The following is a 21,877-nucleotide window of genomic DNA, read 5'->3' as shown; positions in this document are numbered from 1 at the left end:
TAGATATATTATAAATACATAACACCGCTAATGTTAAAGATGTGTGGGTTCTTTGTATTTCAATAGTTTTAAAGCCGCCTCGTACCCCGTAAGTTTCTTTACGAAAAATGTTGGCAAGTATCCGAATATCCGGCCGATGGTTGTAATACAAAGTATAATTTCCTAGGAATGACTAAATATTTTATAAGAAATTTCTCCAATAATAAATGTCCTATTAAACAATTTCTTTTTCACTCGTGTCTGTCATATTAACAATGTATTTGTCTGAAATTTTTCAAATATAATATAATTTCAGCTGTATGTCGTCACCTGCTGAACATGGGCCGTCCCTATTTACTTCCAATAGGACCGGTTGGAATCAGCCTGCATACTTCATCTTCCGATTACATGAGACATGACAAGAGGATTTGGTATAAGACATTAAAACCAGAGCCTCTAGGGTATATACATTTGTAACATTTATTGAGGCTTAGATAAATAATAAATACCATCAAAAAAAAATTTTAATTTGATGCAAAATTGAATTTCATTTTTGTAGGCGTGCATCATTATGTGTCGTGTAGAATCGATGTAAGACAGAATCACTGGTCGGAACTACGAAATGTACGAAGCGGCTAAACGAATTCTTAATTTGGCGTCTTGTCTTCACAATGATTTTTGAATGTTTTATTGACTAATATTTATGATGTTCAAAATGGGGTTAACTTGTCCAAACATGTATAAAACCTCAACCAAAGTTCTTCCGACAAGCTTAACTAGATCTGCGGTCTGCGCTTGCTGGTCAGTGATCTCCACACCAGAATTTCCAGAACGATTCATTTGATGATGTTGAAAATAACAATAGTAATAATACTGAAGATGATAAAGTAATTATATTTACAACGCCCAAGTATTAATCTCATAATGTCACATGGTTTGTATGAAGTAGATATATACTTTGTATATGTTGGAATTCTACCTTTATTCGCTAAAAACTACTAATTTCCTGATGTCTTAAAACCACATTTATTAATCCGTATTGCAATCTAAACTATATTACTTTTCGATTGTTTGCTGGGAATGTATCGGCAGACAAGGGCATGGTGGCGGTTGACCGTAGGGGGTGGTGAGTATAGTTGGAAAAAAACCCGATGCTGCGGCTAGTTGCCTGAAATAAAAAAAAAACATTGACAATGCTGTCTAACAGTAACTTCACCGCGCTTGAGGTGAAAAACTCAGTTCGAGATATTATATTATTATTTGACCGAAACCAACAAAGATGTAGCCTTCAACCGGGAACGCTCCATCTTAATGACCACCAGTCATCAATACTTTTTAGTGTTGATTCATTTTTACGGATCTCTTCATTGCCAATTCAATCTCGTACAGAAATATCAATGGTTAATCGCTTTATTAAATAGTGTAAAGAGATGTTATTAAAAATGTGTTACCTGTATTGCTGGTCTAGCTGCGCTTTCTCTATTCTTTTATCTTTTGCTCTTCGATTTTGGAACCAAATTTTTACTTGTGTTTCGCTCAGAGATAACGCAGATGCCAGCTCACATCTATAATTTAGATAAGAGATAAATCGCCAACTTACACATGTGTAAATTTTATTTTCTACGCAATAACTGAGAACACATAAAATAAATAGTTTTGAAACATTTTTTCTCGTATCCAGTCGTTTTTGCAAGCGATAACATGTAATATTTTTTACTTAAATGAGAATATAATTATTTCCAAAGCTTGATGTTAGTGAATAACTTATTTTATATTTTTTTAAGTTTATATTTTTGGTAATTTAATGACAGCAATGAAAGAAACGAACATAATAAATGTTATAAACAGTTTTAGGAAACGATACCTTCGGGCTCTCGCAACGTATTCGCCTCTTGCATATTCCAATTCAAGTCGTAATGTCTGGTGTGCTGAGAAAGTTGTCCTTTGTCGACGAGGTCGACTCTCTTTACGCCTTCTGCGAGCCACTAGATAAACATTAACAAAGAAAATTTATTAACAATCTTAAGAAGCTTGCTACAGATTAGTGTAACGGTTTTGAGTTTTATTTTCAGTTAAACAATAAATAGCTTCAATAAGATCATTTAAGCAAATTAATAAAGAATACTACTGTCAATTTGCTTCATATTAAGGAATATGTTATGTAACGTAGATTAGACTACGGTTTGGCGAATCATTTTCCAAACATTTACCTTAATAAATTTAAGTAAAAGAAATAAAGGATATAGTTTATTAATAGTTTTAGTGATATATAAATTATAACACTTAAACTTAGATGTAAAATTCTGAGTGAAGACCATGAATTGACAATCGCAGCGTAGTACGTGCACACAAAGTGTATAGACGACTTAGTTAAATTAGTTTGAAGACGCGGGGTGCTGGCTGTTTCCAACCATTCCTACAAGGAATCAACCAGGAAAGCCTACGTCAAGTAGTAAATGATCTACGGTCTAAATAATGATGTTTAAGTTCAATAAATATCGATTTATTCAGGACATTCCATCGATATGCAAAATTAGCGCACAAGCTCTGCATGCAGTTGGCCACTGAGGCCGTAAGGTTCTGGAGTGGAAACCATTGACCGGTAAGCGGGGCGAATGGTCTTCACCTGTAAGGTCGACCAAACGAACTCCTTTAGGTCATCGGGAGACGCTAGTTACAAATAACTTCTAACCGTTCTTTTTGAAAATCTTTGAGGAACGTTTTGTCCGGTAGTGAACGTTTTACGGTTGCAATGATAATGATCATACCTATATACAAAATGCTTACGAACGTATTCATAATTTAAGTGAAGCGAGGTATTCATGTTAAGTAAAAACACCCGCTAATAAAGCAACACGAGTTCTCTTCGCCGAAATTTTGTGTTGTAATCTTTCCGCAACAATACATCTGGATTCAAGATATCAGAGATAGATTTAATTGACCAATAACTTTTATTAGCTACGGCGTATTTGTATATTAACAGTAAGAATTACGCAGTACTATTTAGTATAGATAGATTTCGGTGCTGCTGTATTATTTTCCAAATCCGTCTCTAGGAAAAAAAGTAATTTTTTGTGAAAATTTCTCACAAAGTATTGCGTGAGCAAAGAACAAATAATGCTGAACTCTTGCAGATCTAAACAGCTACGATTTTTTGTTTAGATGTTTATAATAAAATCTATTGGAACGCTTCCGCACACTCCTGAGATTGTAAATCACAACATTATTCCTAAACTTAGATTAGAGCTGTATTTCTCCACTCTTTACAATAAAATGCGCACAGAACTACCTGATGCGCCGCCAAAAGGGGTTATTCCCTGCGTCTGAAAGGTATACCGCCGAGACCATTGTTATGAAAATTAAAGAGCATGGTGACAGTGTCGTGCTTTTCTTACGAATTTTCTGGTATCACTATTTTCATAATCTGAATGTGGATCATGATGAAATAAAGAATAAGAAAACAATTCAACCCCAAATAAAACAAACATTTCCAGAGTGGAAACATAGTATTAATATTTGGCGGGGAAACTCAAAAGACGCTCAGGAAAGGAAGAAGACCAAAAGGCGTAATAAATATAGAGTATAATGCAATAGCCTGACAAGACAGCGTTGCCAAAATAAAGGTATATAATGGTAATAGTGTATATGCGCTAGTTATGCGTAATTTAATACCAGAGGAAAAAGTTTTTTAGAATTAGTAAAGTATTCAGGTAGAGCCCAAGAGATATTTGTGCTCTATCATCGCATCATATTTATTCAAAATACTTTTACACATATTTTATACGAACCAAATGCCGAAGGCTTTCTCGACCAGCTAATACTAGGTGGAGCAGAGATAAATTAATGAAGGTAGGTGAAACAAGTTAATATCATAAAACAAAATCTATCATATAAAAAACTAAATATATCATAATAAAAATTTTAATAAAAGTTACTTATGTTTACATATAAAAAAACTTAATAAAATATATATAAATATAAATAAACTTATACATATAAATAAACTTAATAAATGTTTAAATATCTACAAATATTTAGCGGCGGGCCGTACGCAGCACCGTACGTAGCCAAAAATGGGAATATATAGGTAGTTCTAAAGTGTAGGATCTCTCTGTTGCTAATGTTAAGTGAAAATTTCTGACGCACTTTTTCATGGGAAGAGATGAATTTTCTTCCCTCGAGACGGGGCTGCATGGTACCTCGCTGGCAGGACTGCAATTTTGTGCAAAAAGGTTTTCGTGACCCTACGAAACGTGAGCAATTGAGGTAGGAAGAACGTATTAGACGGTGCGATTCCGTCACTGATATTACTCGTTAACACCTAGAATCATTTGGGATTTGGATGACCGGAAGGATTTTAAATATGTAGACGTACAGAATCATACGAGAATGCATTAAAAACGATGAATAAAAAACTAGTTAACAAACATGACACAATTATAAAACGTAGGGGTTTTTTGGATTCATATTATGCATATGTTTCTTCTACCTTGAAACATTCTATTTCAAGGTAGAAGAAACTCTGGCTGTAGGCGTATCTTGTGCGTCCAGAATCTACAAATTTCGTTCATTATGCACAAAAAAATGATGTTAATGATATCAATTTAATATCACCATTTTAGGAATATTACAAGGAAGGCACAATTTTATAATAAATTTGCTTATGAGTCTATTAGGCAGCTTATTTGAAGAAATAATAAACGCAGTAATAGTTTACTGTTGAGTGTCATTATGATCAATAAAAACGAGATTGCTTAATGATCACGTATTAACAAATGTGATTCATAATCAAAGTATTTGTTATAATATTATGAAACTTAATTATAATTAATCTATCTAAAATAAAATTTGGTTTATAAATCTTTAAATTAATTTAATGTTCACCATAGAAGCTTACTTTCGATTCTAATGTAAATTACCTTTATTTAAACTTTATAGTTTGTAACTTTGTAACACCATTCTATTAAAGTACGTTGCTAATATTCAGAAGAGTTTTAACAAAAGCAATGTAGCTTACTAGTTATTCCTTATCAAAAACGAGATAACACATAAATTGAAAAATTTAATTGTATAAAGGAAATTAACGTAGTTCCTAATATTATTTGATACCAAGAAACGCTTTGCTATTCTCTAAAGGTATTAACAAAAAAAATGATGCTTAATATCGTTATGTGATTAACAGGCTGCTTTCAACCAGTCCCGTTGGTAATCTACATCCTATGGCTGAAATGGTGATGATGGTGATTGGCGATTTGAAATGATTACGTCTCCTGCAATTGTGAATCTTTCTGCTCCAATGCAGTCGATTGCACTTCGAGCGACATTAGTAACCTTGGTTCTGCAGATCTCTTTATTTCTGATTCGATCTCGCGGGAAAATTAACACAAAGACAAAGATGTAGGTAAAATATACAGATAATAAACAATAGGAACTTTATGATAGCCATTAGTTTATACTAAATAATAATCGTTGGCGACTGACTTGGTCATTTAAAACCTCTTTATATTTTTACTTGCTTTTTATACTTTTTATTTTGACAATTTGTGTAGCTATATAGTTTTGAATGTTTGTTAGTCTTTTGTTACATATTATTTAACAGTAGTTGTGTGTGTAGTTTTGTAAAATTATAATTAAATTACCACCATCATTTTTATTTATTTAATCCGTTTATGCAGTTAACAATAATACTATTAAAAAAACAATATTTACATCGTGATTAATTTTATTTTTCTTATAATTGATCGGAAGTAGAATCTCATAAGGATTCTTGTCGGTAATGTAGGCGCCGATTAGTGATTGAGGCATGAGAAAAGTGTGCTTGTAAGAGCTCCGATTCCGCGCCATATTGCTACGGAAGTAAGGAAACCTTGTGCCGAACGAGGGTGAATCACGTTCATTTTAATCGTTCATAACTTCGCCATCCGATACCTGGATATTGCCTGCCGCTATTATACAAGTTTTATTATGCGCCATCTGTTATGAATTATGGTGAAAGGGAAGATCACTTCCGATTTATTTCGTCTAAGCCCCGTACGCAATATTTATTTTGAATAAATATGTTTTGTTGGTATTACTTAAGTATATGGTTAAATGTTTTCTGCTGCTTTAATGATTATTCATGTATCATGTATTTATTTAAGTTACTACAGTAGGTTTCTTGAATTATTACTTTTTTCATAAATACTATAATAAATGACAAAAGATTGAGACAAGTGTAAGATAGGTGTTTATAAGGTATATAAAGTATGTTATATATAGATATAGGAAATGGAAAAGTTATTAATTTTATTCATAAAACTATCCTAAAAGAAAAAATATTTAATTTGTAAATAAACTGAAAAACCTATAATACACACTTAATAAAAGCTATAAAAAATATAAATCTTCACTAAAAATTGCTTAGTGTAGTAATTTTTAAATAGAAATTGCTAGCAACTGTAAACCTGTCGTTTACCGGAACATATTATATATTGCATATTATATTTCAATATTATGAATAATATTTTATAAAGTACTCATAAAAATATGAATACAAGTAATTTAAATTATCCATCACAGTCAAAACAAAAGTGTTAAAACTGTCAAACTACAAAAATAAATTAAAAAAATAATAATAAATGGCTTTTTATATCACTGTATGTTAAATCTCTTTTTACCGCATAAATATGAGCGATTCGCTTGTTGATACGTACATAGAATCCGATTTAATTAATAGCAATATTTAAAAATTGATACGACAAGTTTGAAGCACCATATCTAAACTGATGTCCTGTCAATTTGCAATCTCCTCGCGGTTCATTGATTATTTGAATAAAAATAACTCTTCCGTGATATGGGCATAATCGACGCGGATACGATTTCTGAACAAAAAGTTGGACGAATTTGCGGTTTGTGGGTATTGCAATGTATGAAGTACGAAGGCTATAACAGGTTTTAAATTTCCTGACATTAATTAAGTATATCAATGAGTCTTCACTTTGGCGATTAACATAGATTTCGATCCTCTTGAATTTTGGATACGTAGCGAAGTAATGAAATCAGTATTGTGCTATTAAACTGCTGTACCTTAACTTAGCAAAGCGCGGATAAGTGGGGCCTAGAAAAAAGAGCATAAGCGATGGCGGGCTGACGGAAAGAAGCGGCTGGTGCTCCCTGTTTCGTCGCGCAAATACCTAAGGCGCGGTAAAGTGGTTCCGGTAACACTATAGTGCAGCTGTATCTTCACCTCAGTCGTTTATGATACAAAAAAAAGTCAATGTGAGATATGCTCCGTCGATTACAGTTTCTTCAAGTCTAATGCAATACCTGAATGTGCTGCATTGATTAGCCAGATGATTTTATAATCTGCGGTCCTATAATGCCGAAGCAGCGGTTAAATATCAGTAATACCAGTGCATTGCTATTTCACGGTTTATATATTTTCCCCTTTTTATAACTGTCATTGTAGATCGATTGCATCATTTTCATTAGTTATCTCATCATAATCTTTATTTTTAGCCGTAGTACGACCGTTATTGGACATTAGCCTCTCCCGTAGATTTCCAATAGGCTCAGTTAAATATCGCATTCAGTGTCACCAGAAGGCGGTTATGTTAAGGTCCTTCGCTTGCCAGGTTATGGTCCTCCAGGGTCTTAAACAGCAGCGACCATCTGTTCTGCATTCAAGATGCATCTTTTACATTGGTTTTCTTCAAGTTTCTTGATCTCATGCCATTCTGGTAATTTTGCAAAAAGACAAGCAGCAAGCACTACTGGACATGGACCTCTTCCATAAATTACTAATGGGATCATTTGGAAGCGGCCTGCATCTAGCGGACCACTTTGTAAGTGGTCGTCTCCATTCCAGAACATTGAAGCCCTAGTAGCCATTTGTGCTGTCACCCGTGATGATCTTTGGAAATTTAAGTATTTATTGGAATGACAACAGCAAACAGCAAATGCTATTGTTTTTATTAGGAATCTAAGCGTAATGGCATCCGAAAATAATGAACTAACAACTCTTGGCACTTTCTAACATTTCGTTTGTAATTACTGTACTGCCCTGGATTCTATACTAGAAAAATCCTAGGCTATTATCGTTTTATTATGTCACAAAAACTATCAATTATCACTAAACTCTATATTTTCTATCAAGGCTTCGAACCTAATTAATCATTAACAAGTGAACTACAATATTTCTATAAATTGTGGAATGTTTAACTTTTACGTCTAAATAATGTCTTAAGTCGCTGTTAATTTGTAAGTATAATACAATTATATTAAGACGCTTCAAGAAATTATTTTTGGTATATAATATTCTCATGTGTATTATAATTATGTGCAATAAATTGACTTTTATCGTAAATAAATTTCGATAAGTAAATCTATTTTGTCGAAGAAATAAAATCTGCGGAAAAAAACTAAAACGATTAAAGTAACCTATATGCGTTTATGACATAATATATTTAAGCGAAACAATTCTTTTCACTTTGGAATCGAAAGTGTCGCCTTCTGATACAGTCTTATTATCTTAAGCCCTAGAAAACACTCTTAATATACTATGTTATGATAATAGTACCACAGAATAAAAATTAATGTTACTAATAATAATTAAGACAGTGACATTTTATTGTAAAAATAATATAAAGTTTTCATTCAGGGACTTTCCGAAATATGTATTAATTATTTAATACATTCTACAACACATTAATTGACTCATTATAACAAGAAGGTACATCCTTCTTTATGATAACAAAAGAGACTAGTTTCATTTTTTCATACAATATAATAGAATTACATTTTATGAACAGCTCGCATGATTCATATCATTAGAAATGATGAACGTGAGGAAGATTGTTCTCATATTCGTTGCTGCGTGCGATGGTTTATTGTAAGTATATTTTCATTCCACTAACGAGTGCTGTAAAGACTCAATAGAAACGAATAGAGGGAAGAGGCAATCTGTGTTGTACAATAAAAATGTTTCTTACCTGTTCAATATAAAGAAAAATATAATCGATGTTTTATTTTAAAAATCAACTATACATGCTGTTTTGGCTCATTCTATTTCTAATAGTAACGTATGTCTTATGTAAATAAGTGATAGCGGGAACGAGTTTGCGACTACGATACAATGATAGTGATTTAAATTTTAGTTTACTGCTACGCAAACTGCTTAGTTATATATTTTGCGCAATGTACTGGAAAAATTGTTAAATTTTGATATTTATAATACTATGTTGTTTTCTTCGAATCTATATCGACAAATAGATTGATGATTTTTTATAGTACCTGTACAAAATGTCTGTCTATCTTTAATTTAGTAGAACGCACACTGCGCTTGGGCCTCCCGTATAGATTTCCAATAGGACTGGTTGAAAGCGTGCATACAGCGTCTTCGGAAGAGCTTAATGAGGTCGTCTGTTCACCTTGTAGGTTAATATCTTATGGTGCGCTTTATGATCCGTAGTCTTCACAAAACCACAGGCCCTCATCATGGGAAATTGAGCGAATGTGAGCTTACAAACGAGGCCCGAAGAGACAACGTTTCAGTACTGTAAGTCGTCAAGCAGACGTTTTTCTTGAGGCACTGAGAAATATTGGTCGCGAAAAGGTTTTGTGGTTTCCCGAACGCCGGCCAGCCGAGTTGAATTCGACGATTGACCTCTTTTCAAAAAGTTGGACTTACCTAGTTTCGTTTAGCCTCACTATTAGTCAACAACTTCAAGAATCACGCCTGCAACTGCCATTCCCCACGATATAGGGTACGAAATGGTTTGTCTTATCCCTGTTACTTTTTAAAATTCACTTGTTGCGAAAGATGATTGAGGTCATCACGCGTATATACCATTATCTTATCAAAATTAGACAATTATGTAATTCTTTTTTCAAATAGTTATGTTAATAATATAATAATCCTAACACGTTCGCATTTAAAGAGACACAGTATGATATAACATTATTTAAGTAACATTCTGCAAAAGGTATTAAAGCTATTTAATCTATTAGCTTATTTAGCAAGGTGGACATGGCGTTGCGGTGGGAGACGTCAGCTGGGCTCACCCCGCTGAATATGTAATTGGTCCACAATAAGGGTATTATCTGACTGAGTGTTGTCACATTAAATCGTCATGCGCTCGATAGGTTCGAAAGTGAGTGTTACATACGTGGAGATTTAAAAGGATTTACACTCGAAACTAATACATCCAATTATGTTTGTCCTTTTTTAAATTTAGAAACGACTACTTCTTTATTTCAACTATTATGGCTGCTGACTTTTGTGTTGATATGAATTATATATTTGAATAACTGTTAATGAATTTTAAGACTTTTTAAAAGTATCATAACGTCAGTATAAAATATAAAAATAAACAAAATATGTCTTTTGGTGAGTCCATGACATGATGAAAGATATGATTTACTTTTGTAAAATTATAATATGTAATTACAAACTAAAGTACAATTTTTTAAAAGATTTTTCAAATTTTGGGATAGTGTTTTAAAGTAGTGCAGTTTAAATCATAAACATTTTTTTTTCTATTACCCTCCTATTATTTGTTTTGTTATTTCAGATTGAAAAAAGGCGATTGTGTTTAATCATCAATGCCAACAATACCGTGATAGAGCTACAGAGATATTGGGGCTGCTACCCCTTAATATTCATTAGCAAAGATCCCCTAATTACAAGTCCAGTGAAGCGTCTGTCCAGTTGAAACCGAGATTAGACATCTACACCAGACTTGTTTGCGTTTGTGTTTTGTTTTCAATAGGATGCGAACCGAAATTGATATTGTGTCGAAAGCTTGCTTCAACGGATTTCAATTGAAACCAATAATCTAAGCGATATAAAAATTCGTATTAAATGTAGACGCTCTGAATGAAAATATAAATTATTCTTGCTTCCATTCTCTATTAAAGTTGATTAAATAAACATAGGAGACTTGTAAACATATGCAGAATATATTTTATGTTATGCGTTTTCAAGTCTCGCGTTTATGAAATTCCCAAGAACCTTTATTTGTTATTAAACCAAATACCATAGTACATTTTAGAAAATATGGACTATACATATTTATTTAGACATAATATCTTAATATCTAAGTGTACAGTACAGAATACATTTTTGTGGTAATTCAGGGTGATTGGTTAAAAGTGTAAAATCTTTGAAGGGGTGAATGCATAGCTCATTTGTCAGCGAAAAGTTTTTACTCATAATTCTAATCAACGAGTGATCACTCTGAATCTAATGTTACATTAATTTATCGATTCTATCAAAATGCGACAGATCAATAACTTTTGACTGCACAAAGTCTCCCTTCTGACTTAAATATTCATTTTACAATAATTAACTTTAAAATGAATTTTGAAAACGCTTTTTCATATTATGTCATTACTTTAACATTTATGTAACCATTGATTTTTGGACACGGTGTACCGTACGTTAACGCATAGTATATGAGCATCACTCTTTAAAGCTTTCCAACCTTATGACCAATCACCCTGTATGTGACTGTAGCAGTCAATGGACGTTTCTATATTACTTCTCGTCCAACACCACCTCAATTTGTCCAAATTTTTCCATTTCCTTGACTTACTTCACATGCATTAAAACTTTTTTTGGTAGTCTGCGGATAGAATAAATTATTTCTGATATTGTTTTGTATTCACTGGATACTTTTCTAATAGGTTGGTAATAAAGAGGTAAAGATGTATTTACACAGAAGTCAAAAGTCAGTCTATATTTGGTGTTTGCACGGTGCCGATGCATTCTTTTGTTCTTATGTTAGTTTTTCTTGTTGATTTTCTATTTAAGCGATTGAAAAATGTGGTGTTTGCAGAAATAAAAATTAATGACATAGATCATAGGACGGTGTCTTTTAATTCGGCTCTACTGGCTAGATAATTTCCGCTTGACCTGAGGATCTAGGAAGCATCTTTGTTTTATGAAATAAGGAAACGATACTCCCGGCAAGTACTAGGAAACTGTGAAATCGAATCTGGATTCACCTTTACTTAGGAATCACATATTTAGACCAATAAGATCGGGCGGAACTGCAAATATATTTTCCATCCATTGTTTAGGTTAGCTAATTTATATGACAAGTACGGTGAGGAAGCTGCGTAAAATTAAAAACGGATAAGGATGATATGAGTCCAATTTCGTTTGTTCTTTGGTCGACTAAATCGTTCGAAGTCTCTTCAAGGATGGAACGGTATGTAATAGAGGGATACGCGTCTACAAACAACGGGGTGTTCTTTACGGACGCAACCGCTGCCTACGCCGCGGTCAGAAAGCTAAAGTTACATACTTTGCTTACGGGACACGGCGCGTTTTGCGAGTATTTGTAAAAGTATAAATATAAGTTTGACCCGGCGGGTTCTTGTAAATCTAAGAGAAATAATATTTCTTTTATAGACTATAGGTCACCTTAGAACGAATTTTACGAAATTCCTGCAAGTTTTGAGAGAGCGCTCATTAAAAAAATGCTTTTCAAACTATAATTTTTATAGGTATAAAACATGGCCAACATATTTTTTGGCATGTTAAAAATAACCACGAATGCATTTTATGAAACTTCACTCACAGAAGGCAGTACAAACCACGCAAAGCGAGCTGAGGACAGCCAATAATTTGTAGGATCTACAATGACGAGAGCGCTGTAGTGTGGGATTCCCGTGTTTGATGTAGTTGTAGTTCGGTCGAATGTAGCCTAAATTTATCATACAAGCGACAAGTATAAAATAAACTTAAAAGATCTGTAAGCAATAGGTAGGTTAGGTTAGAAAGATGGGTGACATTCTTTAACATAGCTCTGCGCGGATATTGGTTTTGTATAAACAAAAATTAATATACGTATTTAAGCTAATGTAACAAGGATGATAGCAACGTGTTTAACTGTGTAAAAGGAACAAGTACCAAAAACTAATAATGTAAGTGTAATAATGTTTGAAATTTTTTTGGTTCATTGAAAAAACTTTCAGTGAACCAATGGTTAAATTAATGGGATATTTCATTGCATATTTTAAAAAATAAATACTTTTTTGCATATTTTATTAAAATGCAGACATATGTAAACGACTCCTTTAAATATGTTGCGGAGTATAGTGACGCAAAAAATTAAATATTAGGGGGACCGGAAAGTAACGTCGCTTTCTTAAGATAAATTTATACGACTACAATTTTAATAAGTTTTTATTTCTAATCGTTATCAACAACCTTTTGCCATCTAGTTTACAAATTTTCAATGCCGGAGCCGTAAAAATTAATCGGTTTTTCAGTAAAATATGTCGACAGAAATGACATTACAGACACAGACACAATAAATAAACTACTAATAACATCTTAATTTTTCTCATCTAAAAAAAATCGTAATATGGGGTGTTTTATTTGTTTCGATTACAAAATAAGTGTCTACGCTAGAGAATATTTAAAACAAATTCTTTAAATTAAATGATTATTAATTGGTTCGATAGGGCCCAAATACGTTGTGAAACGAGCACATCGTAAATTGCGGCTAATGTAGATCGAAATGTTGTTTCCAGAAGAATGCCCGCGGATCGGACGCGACGCACGTGTGCGTTCCCACAGACTACAAAATCCGCTCTCGAATTTATTATTTTCAATACAATTAGTCATGTTTGAATTGTACTCGCGTGATTTTTCGAGCTTTAAATTAAAATAATGCGTAATAATACGCTTTTGTACATTGCGTGTAGAATGAAGTGGATCAATTTAATGTAATTACTTATATACATATAACGCAGTGTCTTTGTTTCACGTCGAATTAAATGTACAAAAGGCCCGATTAATCATTTTAAGTCTTAAAGCAATATGTGCGAAAGTTTTAATATAAAAAACTTTAAATGATATTAAAGGCTACTAATCTTTTAAGTATGAAAAGTCCATGTCGTATAATTCGTTCGATTGTATATTATCGTAGCAATAAATATTGTTGTATAAAATTATAGCATTGACATGTAAGTATTATCGAAATAAAGTTGATGACTGAAAATAGGAGTTCAATTTTTTTTTTTAATAACTTTTTTCGATTATCATCTATATCCTAATGTTCGCTTTCATATTCGCCTCATTATTTTCGCCCGATATCAATAGTTGGCAATGAGCTAGATCAGATACTTGCTAGTGCTGGCTTACGAAATAGCTACGGACTTCCCGAACAAATGTGGTTAAGTTGTGCTTTAATCATTTTATGTGTTCCATCCTTGTCATAGGGAGTGTTAACCGTCTTTTCTTTCAACAGACATATTAATGCGTGTGCCATCAGAGCAAATAACACTGAAACCATATACTGCAATCCGTTCGACTCGTTAAGTCCATAGAAATATTCCAAACATGAAATTTAAAACATTAAAAACAACGGATTTTATCCACACCTAGCAAAATATCGACAATAAAATCCAATTAAAGTAATACACGAGCGAGTATTTTACGTAATGTGAATACTTCTGATAATAGTCTACGTTTGTTGAGATAAAGTAAGCAGGAGTTTTTTTTTAAAAAAAAATCTTTTGTTAATAGATGCACTTATATTGAAGAGAATAAGAGTTAGTGGTTTTCGAAATATTTTGTAATAATAGGTCGTATTCTTAAACACGGATTTGCTCTATACTTACCTAGTTGATACAGTTTAATGATCGAATGGTGTAAAAATTCTTCTAATTTTTAATTATGAAACCTGTTTTACAATAATTTATATAGCATTTGTTTTTATATAAATGAATAAAATTAAAATGTTATGGAATTATAACATAAAAATCGAAGTAGCCATGATAATAAGTTGTTTTTATGTAATTAGGAACAGCGTTGAATTCAGTCATTCCATATCTAAATCATAATTTTCGCGATTCCGTTTCACGGTCTGTTGTTTCGTAATAGTTATAAGAGTTGAACAATGGAGATATTTTATTGCAGAGTTTGCGAGAACAGTGAGCGCAATTTTCGCGAGAGAGCGGCTTTGAATGGACCACGGCACGCCGCCATAGCTGGGCGCTGAGTCGTGGTGTCTTAATCGCATCATCACAGCTCCTCTGCCTCTCCCGGCATCGCTTCTACCTTCCGCATGTTAAAACACGAAACATCACTTTCAAACGACGCGACAAACCATTATCATTCTATTTTTCTGCCTACAAACATTGGAAGAGCGATTTTATGTTAATCGTTTTAATGGAAATTTATATATAACCGAAATAGGAACTTAATAATAACAGAACATAGCCAAATTTAATTAGTTATGAAGTCGTCAGATTACGATACAATTTAGTTAAACAAAGATGATGATTCAAGTGAAAATATGAGCTTTAAATAATCAGTTTCCAGTATAATTAGAGAAAAAGTAAACCTTAAGTGATGTACTGAACGTTTGCAATAAAAGTAGCCTAATATAATATAAAATAAAAATAAGCCTTTCTTTAGATTCGATTTTAAATTTTAACAATATAAGTAGTAAGCTACCAGTGATTAAATAGCACAGAACGCTTACCTGCTGAGGGCCGGCCAGAAACTCAACAGATGCTCTTTTAAATAAAATTTAACAATTTTTCACGTATACATTATAATATCAACCATGTGAATGAGCGAACAAACCAAGTTCCTCACATTTCGATCATCTAAAAACTCTTAAGTGCTGTAATAAGGTCTGTTTAATTTTATTATAGCACTCAATAATTTTGCTTAACGTAATAAAAGGAATGTTTAAGATATCTTGTGTTATATATATTATGTATTACTCTGACCTATGAAGGACTTGTTAACTTTTTGAAGAAGAAATTTACGCGATACGAGTTTATTTTTATTTCTTGTATTTATCATACCTTTTATAACCAATGGTTAGGTTACTTCTTAGTTGAAATAATTTTTAAATTAAACTTAACAGCTATGTACATTAGATCTATAACACTATAAATTATATACTAGAACTTAAAGACGTGGTTTATCATTTGATTACTTTTTATACTTCTTTCGATATTTTTAAATAAAAAGTCCAGTGTATGTACCCAGTGATTTTCACATATTTAAAAAACATTGAAATTGCCTGGAAGCGAACACACATCATTACCAAGATGTGCTTCTCTGCATCTTCTATGAATTCAGTGACATTTTGATTTTTTAAATCTAACAATCGTAGCTTTTTGAACATTTTCTGTGGTCAATTCATAAGTATGCAATTTTTTTGTTTCTGGTACTTCACATTACAATATTTTAAAAATATACTTTTGATTTTTATAAAACACAGAATTTGATATATTTAGAAAAGAATTTATGTAAACGCATGTATGTAAATAAAGCACATACTTTATTTTTAAGAGTATTGATTATTATGTTTATCATATTAGAAGGAAAAGAGGTATATTCTAGCCCCGTTTCTTAATACAAATACAGTAAAAGTAGAATTTCTTATAAAAATACAGATAAAAGATGTATCGAGGTTTGTATAGAATTTTCATAAAGGAACGTCCGGCAAACAGTTGAGCGGGGATTAAGTTGCCACCGCCCGCCCGCCCGCTCAAGCTTATCGGAACCATCGTCCTATTATATTCAAATATTTTTCTAGTGATATTTTATGCGTTTTATATATTTTCTGTCCGTTTCTCTTTGATGTGGTGTTTATAAGAGATGTTAGTGATATCAAAGTTGTTTATTCAATTTTATACAATTTCTATCGAAAAATGTATTTCTGTAAAAATGTTCATTTCTTTTTTAATTTTCTAAAATGACAAGACAATTTGTATTTTTTTTTTCATGAAATGAACTAAAATTCTTGAAACAAATAGCTCATGTTATTTGAAATAGTAACGTTTGTATATCTAGCACATGACCCAAAAAATGTCTCATTGATAAAGTAAATTAAGTTTAAGACTTAAATTTGTGAACTCGCCCTTTAAATAAAATGTACAATATTTTGCTATACGGGGTAGTTGGTTATAGATATAATACTTTAAAATGGTAAATGTACAACTCACTTTCTGACAGTTAACGTATATCCTATCCAGAAAATCTAAAGTTTTAAATAACGTAATGATAATATGGAAAATAAGGTTTTTATAATCCGGATTACTACAAAATAAAATAAATATTTTTTTCTATATGCCAGAAATTATATTCTCTCGCTTTTCAATAGAAAAAAATGAATAAAAAATATGTCAGAGTCATTAATCAATACTGATTGGATATAAATTAAAAAAAAACTTTAAAGATTTTCGAGCTTTGTATTCCCCCTTTCAAAGCCTTTACGCATATAATCAACCAACCTGTACATATTATTATTGTAGGCTCGTTTTACTTATTGTAAAATCCAATTATTCCTAAAAGTCTTAAGATACGTTCTCAGCATTGTAAATAGTGAAATATTTTTTTAGTATGATTATTGTTTTTTTTATTTCGACTAATTTATGTAGACGATGTACAAGTAGTGATTAATCACTAAAGTATAATTTTTCTTTTATCTTTTCTAATCAAATCAAAATATTGTTTATTTAAATAGGCCTTTACAAGCACTTACGAATCGTCAATCAATATATATTGTTAGTCCTACAGGAAGTTACCAACGGCTCGGAAGGCAGTTCTGCTGAGAAACCCTGGCCAGAAACTCAACAGTTGTTCTTTTCAAATAATAATAATTAAAGACAACTACACAGTGCTATAGCATAAGTTATCCCTCAGTCTCAGATGTTTCCATTACAGAAGACCAGCAAGTACTATTGGTCTGTTATTTTACCACCACGCTATATAGCAAACACTTAATTCGAATTGATTATTTGTATGAATCTGTGGCTTTAGCTGTATCTTATTTGTGCCTTGAAGCATTATTTATAAATTTGAGGTTATAGAAACATCTAATTTAACTTTTTGTTTAAGTTTTTATGATAACAATATTCTAATTTTATATATCAAGTAACCTTTATTAATTTTAGGTATAAAGAATAATTCGCACTATATTAATTTTTAAAAAGAATATAAATATTTATTTACTACTCTTTATAGTTTCCAAACTGAAAACAACTTTTAAAAATCTATAGTGAGGTGACTAGACCAGTCGCACCTATAATGATAATTGTATACGTAACATCAGAAATAAAAACATAAAAAATAAAAAGCAAAGCGATATTTCTCGAGCGCTTGAGGAAATTTCTTACGGAAAAGCTTGAATAGCTTGAAAACAGAAGAAGGTCAAGTAGCAGATAATTGCTGTATGACATAGTTAATATGACAATATACTTATATATACGGTAATGTATAATAATAATAACGGTAAAATATTATTATTTTACACTTTACTAGTCTAACCGGAACTTTTGTACCACGTGTTAGGTGATCAGCTGTACATAACGCACGGTACCGTGGTTCCGGTTGGACCATAACAACGTTTGAATTGTGCGGGATAGCTGTTTATAGATGTAAAAGCTTTTAAAGGATGAACGGTTAGAACAATTGTCAGTAAAAACTTTAAAAGATTTTACACCCATTTCCAATCATCCTGTACTTTTCTACCAATTCGACCACTTTCTTACCAATTCGACCTGTCACTTTGTAACTCCATTGGAGTGCGAGAGGCCATTCTGGTAGTACAGTATTCAAGCACAGATAATAAATTATTATAAATGTTTATTTGAAGTAATTCGAATTTTGAAAACGCTTATTTATATTATATTATCTTTACTTCATTTATTATTTTTATAATCATTCATTTTTGCATAAGGTATACCATAAATTATTTGACAGAAAATGAGCTATACGTTCATCATTTTAAAGCTTTTTCATATTTTGTCCCTTCAGGATAAGTACATTTTAAGTATAAAATACTTATAGTAAGTGCAGTATAAAAAGTGTTGGAATTATTGTGATCTTGACTATATTGAACAGCGTTTAAATGTCAATAAATTGTACAATGGTTTGATTTTTTTAATTGATTTATCCATATATATTAAAATGAATGTGTGTCTGTTTGTTTGTACCCGTTAGATTGAAAAACCATACATTCAATGTCCGTGTAAATTTCGTATATCTCCGAGAAGGATTTTGAAAAATTGTTTTTTTTTCACTTAATATATGTGGTATCAAAACAGACTTTTTGTCCATTTTTAATTAGATGCATAACGCGTGAACAGGTATACCTAGTTAAGAATATAATTAGGAAAAATATATAGTTAGACAAATCATTTTAAGCTAAGTATTTATGGATTAAATTGATTTATTAATTTTTCCAAGTTTTTCCAATTTTAATGATTATCATGTACTGAACATTCAGACATTAATAATTCTTAGTAACTGTCTTGACTTAAAAATAAATATGGTTGTGTACATGGTAATAAATATAGTTTGTATTAGAAGTAATTATTTAAACTGTAGGTACACATTTCGAATCTTTGGCTAAACTCTCATAAGCATACTAGTAAAAATTTATACGCAACTGTAAATTTTTAACAATGTCCGTAATAAATGCCGAGAGTATTTTTCTTATATATTTCATTTAATTTAGTTAGAAGCGCATACAAATAATTACAGTTATGCGTTTTACAAATGTATTAAAAGTTGTTGTATCTATTTAATGAAGATGTGTAACATTTGAACAACGTTCAAAATATTTTTACTAAGAATTTTTAGTACTGTTATAGTTAAAGAATAAAAAAATTGTTTACAGGTTTAGGTGATTGGTTATAAGCAAGTACATTGTTAAAACATTAATTTGTACCTATGAACAAGGTTAAAATTTTTCAAAAAAAGCTTAAAAATATATACCAATTTGCAATCACCCGTATAAAGTTATCACTATGATTTTTTGAAACGATAGAAGCGCATATATTCTAGTAGTCAAATGTCTGCAGAGACTGATAACGCTTTCTCTTACTATATTATCATTAGGAGACTTATTATTTATGCAACTATTATTTTTGGATATGGTATATCGTTAAGTAACTGGTAAAATGAGCTATAACATCACCCCTTTGAATATTTTACAATTTTTAACAATCAGCCTGTTTAATATGAAATTGTTTTCTTGAGGAGATATTTAAAGAATTGTTTTTTATTTCAAAAATTATTTATTACTACTTACAGAATGCGGCTAAACCAGCACCAAATGCCAATTGCTGATGTGGCAGCAACATCGGCCGAGGACACAGCGGCAGAGGTGGTGGTGGAGTCCAAACGTGCGGAATTCTATTTCTAACTGTCTCATTATCTCCTATCTCTACGTCCGAAGATGACTCACTATCTGACTCTTTCCGATTTTGTTCTGTATTTTTTTCAATAGAGGATTGCTGTGGATCTTCCAGATGGCCGTAGATACGCGCGAAAAATTTCCTCGGCGACGACGGTCTGGGCGTTCGCACCGAAGTATTTTTCTCCGTTGCATGTTTATTTATCTCTTCGTTCATTGTTACGAATTTATAAAACAAATACTGATTTTCACAAGTATACGGACTTTAAAACTAAATTACTTTATTTTGCACTATACGATTAAAAAAAAAACTTTGAAACATTCTAAGGCAATCCCATATTTCACTGTAAATAATTATAACAGCGTAAGAATTTATTACAATTTAAGAAACAAATAGAAATTTTCGAAATTATAAATAATAAATTATAAATCAAAGCCTTTAACACGTGTTGTCCTGATCCTATAAACACGTGGATTGCGGTCGACGCGTCAAGTGAGTCCGACATCCCTCGGGAACTTCCGCCACGCCCATCGGATGTTTGTCACCCCTTGTGGAATCTGGAATAGTAGAAAGGGGCGTACTTAGCCAATCGGAACGTTTAATACAAGCCTATCCAAAACCCGGAGGCGGGTTTAAGCGTTAAGTTGTTCAGATTTATCTAAATGATAATTGTTGTGAGTATAATTTTGATTCCCAAAGCAAAAAACAATATTGAAAATAATTCAAAATTTTCTAACTAATATTCTGAAATTGATTTTCGCTTTTCAATAAGATATCGTTCAGTTAAAGACTCTATGTACATCATATTAAGAATCCGTGAGCATTGTATTTATTATTATTTTTTTTTTTATCTGAGAATGAGTAATAAACTTTTTCGTATATTTATTATCTGTATTTCATACTATTTTAATAACATTTATTTCACAATATAGATATATACATATATATTTAGTTTCTTCTGACATCAAATTTATCAAAACAGTTTTAGGTAAAATTTTTGACAATTTTAAATTTGTTTTGACAACAATACATAATGACATTGTAAATCGATCATTTAGATTTTAAATATTTTATTTATTGCCCTAAAATGCTAAAGAATGGTGCATTATTAACAGCAGTTTGCATTTTATTGTTTCTTACATTTAATTGTACTTTCCCGCTAAAAAGGTTAACATCTACACCAACAAAAATTAAGCACAAAAACCGTAAGTTAATATCATATGTCTTTAGCAGTGAAGTACGTACTAAGTTAAGAGCGCTTAATTCCGCAATTAATTTGTGAAATCTATATAAAATATGAGATATTTTCCAACTCCCAAATAAAAATTTAGGGGTTTGATATTTTGGGTAAGTTTTGGCATACTTTAATCTATTGGACCAATAGTCACTATTGTTCATACTTATTAGTGAATTTGATATCTGATGGGTAAATCGGAATTTATATCCATTATGCATACCGCGGTGATTTTTCCTTAATGATGCATATTAAAAAGCCGTGACGTGAAATGCCGTATTAAATTCCTATTCCTATAATTATATAAAATGTGGATGCAACATATACTTAGTATACAAAAATATAGTTAGGTTTTTTTTAACAATTTATTCATGATGTTTCAAATTCCTCAGAAACAGTCAAATGCCGTGGAGCACTGGATCCTGAAATATTTATAGATAAAACTATAGGCATGCCTGATGATTTAGATGACTTTATCATTAAGATAAAAAACGACGCACAAAATGA

General features: G+C 31.6%; 1 protein-coding gene and 1 non-coding gene across 2 annotated transcripts; both read right to left on the bottom strand.

Annotated features, from left to right (window-relative positions):
- Window positions 1-519: 519 nt before the first annotated feature.
- LOC137925357 (homeobox protein rough-like) lies at window positions 520-20,432 on the bottom strand. Its single transcript, XM_068768789.1, has 4 exons — window positions 20,031-20,432; window positions 1,844-1,964; window positions 1,431-1,544; window positions 520-1,147 (listed from the first exon to the last, which is right to left on the bottom strand). The coding sequence occupies exons 1-4, from the start codon at window positions 20,350-20,352 to the stop codon at window positions 1,036-1,038; spliced, it is 669 nt and encodes a 222-aa protein (XP_068624890.1). The 5' UTR covers window positions 20,353-20,432; the 3' UTR covers window positions 520-1,035.
- LOC137927543 (U6atac minor spliceosomal RNA) lies at window positions 14,134-14,223 on the bottom strand. Its single transcript, XR_011107772.1, has one exon. It is a non-coding gene; the product is annotated as a U6atac minor spliceosomal RNA (small nuclear RNA).
- Window positions 20,433-21,877: the final 1,445 nt, after the last annotated feature.

This window comes from Battus philenor, unplaced genomic scaffold (genome assembly GCF_028537555.1).
Source record: "Battus philenor isolate CCGP_79_NKW_IND1 unplaced genomic scaffold, ilBatPhil1.0.hap1 SCAF_10, whole genome shotgun sequence".
In the NCBI taxonomy this organism is placed as follows: Eukaryota; Metazoa; Arthropoda; class Insecta; order Lepidoptera; family Papilionidae; genus Battus; species Battus philenor.
Note: the sequence above shows the minus strand (reverse complement) of the source record. Positions and strands in the feature narration are given on the sequence as shown.

Excerpts from the sequence above, each read along its gene's own strand:
- LOC137925357 (XM_068768789.1), bottom strand. The coding sequence starts at position 20,352 with ATGAACGAAGAGATAAATAAACATGCAACGGAGAAAAATACTTCGGTG. Across the intron at positions 1,965-20,030 it reads TGCTGGTTTAGCCGCATTCT|TGGCTCGCAGAAGGCGTAAA; the intron begins GTAAGTAGTAAT and ends ATGTTTATCTAG. Across the intron at positions 1,545-1,843 it reads TACGTTGCGAGAGCCCGAAG|ATGTGAGCTGGCATCTGCGT; the intron begins GTATCGTTTCCT and ends TCTAAATTATAG.